Here is a 6,760-nt window from a genome sequence, read left to right on the forward strand (position 1 = left end):
GTCTTTTTCCATGCCCTTGTAGCATACCTGTGTCTTATACACATCTAGATGTGTATAAGAGACAGAGTAAATGCTACATTTTTTTCAAAATTGATATATAATTATGGGTTGGTCTAAATTCATTACAATTCTAGAGCATGTCCACTCAGGCCAGGCCTATTATTAGGGCCTTCCTTACAGGAAGGCAGGCCTACACCAAACAATTAATTAGACTGTATAATTAGTAAAGAACTAGACCGCGACGGGATTAAAAATGAAAAAAAGAGTACTTACAGGCCTGTCTTTTGTAAGAAAAAGGTTCAACTTCTAGACATATATTTCGCATTAAGGTGCATATTTGGACCATCTGTATTTTCTGATAGCAAAAGGTGCAACAATGTACCTTTTTATCGTTTAGTTTAACTCTGCACCCTCTCTGCACCTTTGTATGATGAAAAGGTACAACTTTGTACCATTTTCTATCTTTGCACCTTTTGATGCACCTTTATTTTTAAGTGTGTAGCAATTTTATTTTATTTTCCTGTTGACTTACTTTCATTGATAGACTATTCATAGTTTCGTGTAGGTTTGTTATTAAGTAAGGAATTCGTTTACACTTGATGCAAAACCAAACATGTAAACCCTTACTAGCCCCAACACACTTCCTATGATAGTGGGTACCACATAGTTGGCATTCAACTGGGTTATTGTTGCTATTTACCTTGCAACCATCCAGACACTCAACGTGTGGCGATTTAGATTGAGACGGCTGAGATAGTATATCGGATATTATTGAGTCATCATCGGTGATAGGAATTCTATTCTGTGTGTTATTATTACCCGTGTCTATCGCTTCATTAACTGTTGCCATGGCGACCGTAAACAATAGCGATTTTGAGTGTTCACCGCTACCTGCTCTGCCTGTATCGAGGTATTGTGTTGAGTCGTTCAGGTGTGACGATGATGATAATGACAGTTAGGCCTCCAGTCAATCAAAGTTCATACAATCACCTGTCAATTCGGGTGGCTTCTATCTACTAGACCCTCTACCAGCACAAGACAACAGGCCTGGTGCTGGTTATGCCAACTTCGTATAAAATAACAGGTAATAATGATGCCTCGTTCTCAAAACAAGCTTACTAAAGGCTCTTACTGGTATCTTAATAATGTTAGCAATAATGTTAACATTAATCTGGATTTGAATTTTCGTTCATTTATCTGAAATTTTATAACATTTTCCCGACGAGTATGTGGATGTGTTGTCCTGGCAAAATAAAAAATCATGTCTCCAAAAAAACCCCACAAAAAATAAACAAAAAGAGAGAAGTCCAGAAAGAGAAAGTCCAGAAAGAGGGGAGCATGACATTGCCGTAGGCCTACTCTAAAGCAAGATAATTTTCATGTAAAAAAACTAAAGCAAATTTTCGTTTTAAATTCCAACAGTGTCATTGTCTCAAGCATTTTGAAACAATTTTTTTTCTATATCCTGGCTATATTCTATAAGGTACCATTCCAAATTTAATAATAATAATAGGCTTTATAACACTATACAAATTCGGAGACGACAAACATTTACTTTTCCCATGATGCAGTAATTGTAGGCCTACGACTTCTGGATTACTTTTTCCTGAGGTCGTCCAATAAGCTAACAAATACCAATATAAAGACGTTTCGGTATCATAATTCATTGATTGTTTAAATAAAGTGTCATTTCGATACCACAAATTGTGTTGTTCTGAAGCATGATAAGGCAATTTTGAATAAAAGGATAGTTTTTCTTTAAGGTCCAATCCATGGTATTTTGTGCCTTTATCATTCGAATATCCAAATTATTAGGACTAAAATTAAATACAGGTACATCGATTAACACATATACTGTAAAACCTCGAATTGAAGCCCTACTTTTTAAAGGGAAAAAAGAAATTCACATTTTTTATTTATATTTGCAACTAGAGTGCAATCACAGCTCCAAATTCAGATCAATTCAATTCAATTTATTTATTCAAGGGCAATTATTCGCAAGGTACAAAACACAGAACGGAAACACTTATTGAATTACAATGTCCCCACTCACTCCCTACCCCCTCTACCCACCACCACACAACACGAAGAAACAAGGAAAAGATTGATTGTTGGAAGTAGGGAAGATAATGAGGAGTTTGAAATGATAGAAGGCTGGCTCTGCGCTATGGTTAAAGCAGTTTGATATCACACGATGAAGTGAGGGAGGGATCAAGTCTAAGGTGAGAAATGAGAAATTAGGACTGTGATAGTCTAAACCACCCATCCGTAAGTTCCATCTATTTTATATTCCTTGATCCACCATCTTGTGCGATTCATAATTCACACAACATCAGGTAATGATATGGCACTAGAGAATGTATTTACTTGTGAGAATAATGTATTCCTCAGATTATTTATCATATTTGTTTATATTTGTTAACGGTGCACCAAGCACCAAGCTTAATTTGAATATACATACATATACATACACACACCCACGCGCACACCCACACACCTGTCTCTTATACACATCTAGATGTGTATAAGAGACAGCTCAGCACTCTCCTACAACGCCTTAACAATATGTAACATAGTGGCGGCTCTAGGATATAATTTATGGAGGCTATCATGTCCGACTGGGGGCTAAGTATTTATGGGTGTAACGGATAGTGCACAGCGCTATCCGAGGGCCGAAGCCCGAGCCGGGGAGGTGGATATGTGAGGGGGTGTCCCTCCTCCCAAACGAGATTTTTTTAAAAATGGGACTTCTAGATGGCCGGAAATGGCACTGGTTAGCGTCAGCCTTGTAAAATACAGTTGATAATTAATATAAAATTGTTAGTTGTTACTATATATATACAGTACTTTCAAATCAATAAATACGCATTTCATTGTACTTAATTTCAACTGTAACACTATTTTAATGTATTCATAAAAGCATTAAGATGATAAATTAATTTTTTTTTACAAGGCTGCTTACTTGTCTAGTTTTAATTATTTCTGTATCATGTTCAAGTGCACTGTACAGTGTACCAGTTAAATATCGAACTGATGGCGAAAGCAAGAACAAAAAAGCTTTCATTAATGGTGAATATTTTTTTTCATTTTTGTATTGAGTCTATCATTGAGTGAACAGAATGCGTATAATTTACGGTACAACATTTGAGTGCTGGATGCATTAATGACAATCGCTGTACCCTAGAAGCCTTTTTAAAATCTATACAAAAGGCATATCAAAAATAACAGTATAACTATCACTATTTACAACACTTTTCTTTACATAAAAGCCCCTGCATGATTTATTTAATACATAATACTGCCATAAAAAGTGCATGGGCGTTATTTTAAAAGCTCTCTGAATCAAATTACTGCATGACCGTTTTTATATCGTTAATAAAATATATTTCTTCTAATTTTCCACTGAATTCTTGATAATTCGTTATCACGCATAGACTCACGCATTTACACACATAGTGGTAAATGCGTGACAAATTTATGATCATGCATGTTTTTCGCGCAAAATGCGCGTTTTATCCAAAATCACTTTGAAATGCAGGACTGTCCCGCACGATGCTAGATGGTTGGTAACTATGAGAATCTTATCTTATTTCTGGTAATGTCACTAACAACTGACTGACTAGTAATGTGATTCTATAGGGCTATCCTGCTTTTTGGAAACCTCAGCTTAAATGTATCGACTACATTTTCCAAATCCAGATTGCTACTCCTTTCATAGTGGATACCAAGCATCATTAACGAATCAAGACGCTGTTGGCACATAGTAGAACGCAAGTCATCTTCGATTATCTTAATGCTAGAGAAGCTACGCTCACATTCTGCAGTGCTTACCGGCAGTGTGCAAGCAATCGTTGCAAGCTTATACAGTCAATTATCACAGCTTTCACGGCCTATATCCGATAAATATGCCTAAAACTCAAGCAAGGACTTCGGCTTCTCAGAAGGTTTTACTCTCTTCCAATGGTTCTTGAAGTATTGCAATTCAATCATTACCTCATCACTTGGAAAGTCATATAGCTGGCCAAAATTTATCACATCTTCTTGTTCCAAGAATCTTGCAGTATTTAGGTAAAATGCACCCACACCTGTAGACTTGCCACAAGTCTCTTATTTTTTATTATTTTTCTTATTCTGGACAGCGCCACCAACGAGAAAGTTAATTTAGAGACGGAATAAGCGACTTGTAAAACACTGAAATCAGGCACCAGGATGCCAAAGTAAGTGACAGCAAAAAATTGAAAAATAAATCTAATGTCTATTAGCCAAAATTACGAAGAATTGGAGTGAAAACTCTTCAAACAGGTAACAACTGTCTCTTATACACATCTAGGTAGTAGGCCTAGCCTAGACTAGTAGAGGCTTGGCCTATTTTTAAGTTCTTACTTAGAGAGGCCTACCTTTTTAACAATATTCTACCCTAAAGGCCTAAATCTGTGTAGCAGCTAGCGGTGAGCAATGTTCCAAGTAGTCCTATAGCCTAGGTTATTAGTCCATGTCGTTCTTAGCAGGCCAGAACTATTTTTATTCAAGTAGGTAGCCAAAAGAGAGCTGGAGCTTGTTCTAGTCGAGACATCCGCATCTTCAATTTTGAAAATTTACCAAGATTGATTAATATGCATGAATTTAGCCAATCACGTGATTTACAAAATCAGTCATGCATACGATATCCCACATCAAATTTGATGTGGGAAATTGCACGCATGAATCGTTTGCCCAGGCCCTAATTCGAAAAAAAAGAAATCGAGTATGGGACGCCAATTAAATTAGGTATGGCGCGCACTAAGTGCAATAAAGAGTGAGTAACTTAAAATTAGGGCCTGGAACCCAGGCTACCACACCTGCAATGAGTTCAGCATTCTTTCTGCCGAAACGTTTATCAACTTCTACTAGAACATGATCAATAACAGATGACGCAGTCTTTGCATATCCTTTTAGTGTAGTGGTTGTTCTGTTGTCAGCACGTGTCTTGTGGACAGAAGTTTCCACGTCCTGTCAAAAATATTAAATGCATATTACATTTATTGCAATTGTTTAGTTACTAATGTTTCGATTCAATGTCTGATCAATACACGCACTTCTATTCAGAACGTGGCTCTTGGCCGATTAGGTGAATGTGAATATCGATAAAGACTTCAAGTAAAAAACATGAGAATAAAAGTTACCTGTACTTGAAAGTCTGAGAATCTAGCAGGCACAAATCGTTTCCTTTTAAGGCTGCTCCCAGCAGCAGGAGTCACAGGTTCGTTGTCTTCTTGCTTCAACGTCTCCACAACGTCAGACATGACTCCAGCGTTTTTTATTTGATTCTCTGCCTCCTCAAACATCTTCTCAACCCCCTTGTCACTTTTGATTCTTGCATCTTGCATTGCTTTTTATTAGGCCCATGGCACGACCTAAGTCGTTGGTTTTAGACTGCAGCATGTCTGATGCAAACTTGCACACACTTGGGACAGTTGCGAGTAAGTGGATGTTTCTGATGAATGCTGCATCTAACTGTGAAAGGAATCCCTTTGCATCTGTCCTTCTTTGAGCATTCATATCAATAGATGCTACATCCTTTAGAACATTGATTAAGGTAGGTAGACGCAGCCCAATCATATTTATTTGTCTTGCACTGCAGGACCATCGTGTGTCAGACAGTCGGCCGAACTCCATGATTGTTAACTCTTGCTGGGTTTGGTGTTCCACCCACTTCTTGTGAACAACGTTAGATGTGATGAAGTTATACCGACTCCTGTAAACACGGATGACCTTGGAGAGAACTGAAACCGATTTAGAGGCATCAACTAGAACGAGGTTGAGTCTATGCGCAAAACAATGGACATAGTATGCCCTAGGGTTTATATCTCTAATCAATGCCTGCAAACCACTTAAATGCCCAGATACCACTGATGCCCCATCGTAGCCTGGCCCAACACAGTTGTCGAGAGAAACCCCAAACTTGCCAAGCTGGTTCAAAATTGTCCTTTTTAATCCCAATGCATCAAGCCCTCCTGCTTCTTCCACTCCTAAACGAATATATACAAACAATAATTAATCGCAATTGGCTGTAAAACATATTAAACCTGTTTATAGGAGCTGCGTACTTATTATTACTTAACTATGAGACTTTTTTGGTGCGAGATTCCTCGACTTTAATCATCATCAAGCAAATAGCACAGGAATAATAATGTTAAAAGCATATTTACCAATAAATTCTTCATGAATTCCTCCGTGGAGACAATACCGAATGGCAATGACAACTTGTTCCTTCTTCGATGTGTCTTTCGTGTCATCCGCAATGATAACAAAGAAACCAGCTTCTTTAACTTCCTTTTTTAATTCTTTTAATACAATGTCGCTCATTATCTCAAACAATACATTTTGGACAGAATGGTGCGTGTATTGAGCATTCAATGGGCCCTCTCTAAGCCTGTCCGCAATGACGTCGTCATGCCTCGCAATACGAGAAGGTATAGACAGGAATTTTCCAGCATGCGGCCCGAACTTCAACAATTGTCTGTCCACACCTTTTCTTGTAAATTGGGATGATTCGCGTTGGCCAATGTTGGTCAGTGCGGTGACCAAGAGCACTTCAGCAACTGTCTTCAAGCGGCAATAAAGACACAACTAGGTAATACTTTACAAATCTTTCTTTGTACTGTAAGTTACAGTTTAAACAGTTATAAATATAAACGTTCTAACAGTTTTTAAGGAAATAGCCATTCTCCAGTGTTCTGCTATCCTGGTGCTCGCTTTAGTCTTGTAGATCGACGTTCTG

The 6,760-nt window shown here is 37.8% G+C and overlaps 1 protein-coding gene across 1 annotated transcript; it reads right to left on the reverse strand.

Moving 5' to 3' along the window:
• Positions 1–5,340: 5,340 nt before the first annotated feature.
• On the reverse strand, positions 5,341–6,345 carry LOC117102720 (zinc finger MYM-type protein 1-like). Its single transcript, XM_033243122.1, has 2 exons — positions 6,189–6,345; positions 5,341–6,008 (listed from the first exon to the last, which is right to left on the reverse strand). The coding sequence occupies exons 1-2, from the start codon at positions 6,343–6,345 to the stop codon at positions 5,341–5,343; spliced, it is 825 nt and encodes a 274-aa protein (XP_033099013.1).
• Between the last annotated feature and the right edge of the window lie 415 nt (positions 6,346–6,760).

The sequence above is a fragment of the Anneissia japonica genome, unplaced genomic scaffold, assembly GCF_011630105.1.
Source record: "Anneissia japonica isolate Jap-2015-1 unplaced genomic scaffold, ASM1163010v1 scaffold16577_len186930_cov114, whole genome shotgun sequence".
In the NCBI taxonomy this organism is placed as follows: Eukaryota; Metazoa; Echinodermata; class Crinoidea; order Comatulida; family Comatulidae; genus Anneissia; species Anneissia japonica.

What these genes read in the sequence shown, in the direction of transcription:
- LOC117102720 (XM_033243122.1), bottom strand. Translation starts at nt 6,345, where the DNA reads ATGAGCGACATTGTATTAAAAGAATTAAAAAAGGAAGTTAAAGAAGCT. An exon ending in AATTCATGAAGAATTTATTG is followed by an intron (nt 6,009 to 6,188) that starts GTAAATATGCTT and finishes ATATTCGTTTAG; the next exon opens with GAGTGGAAGAAGCAGGAGGG.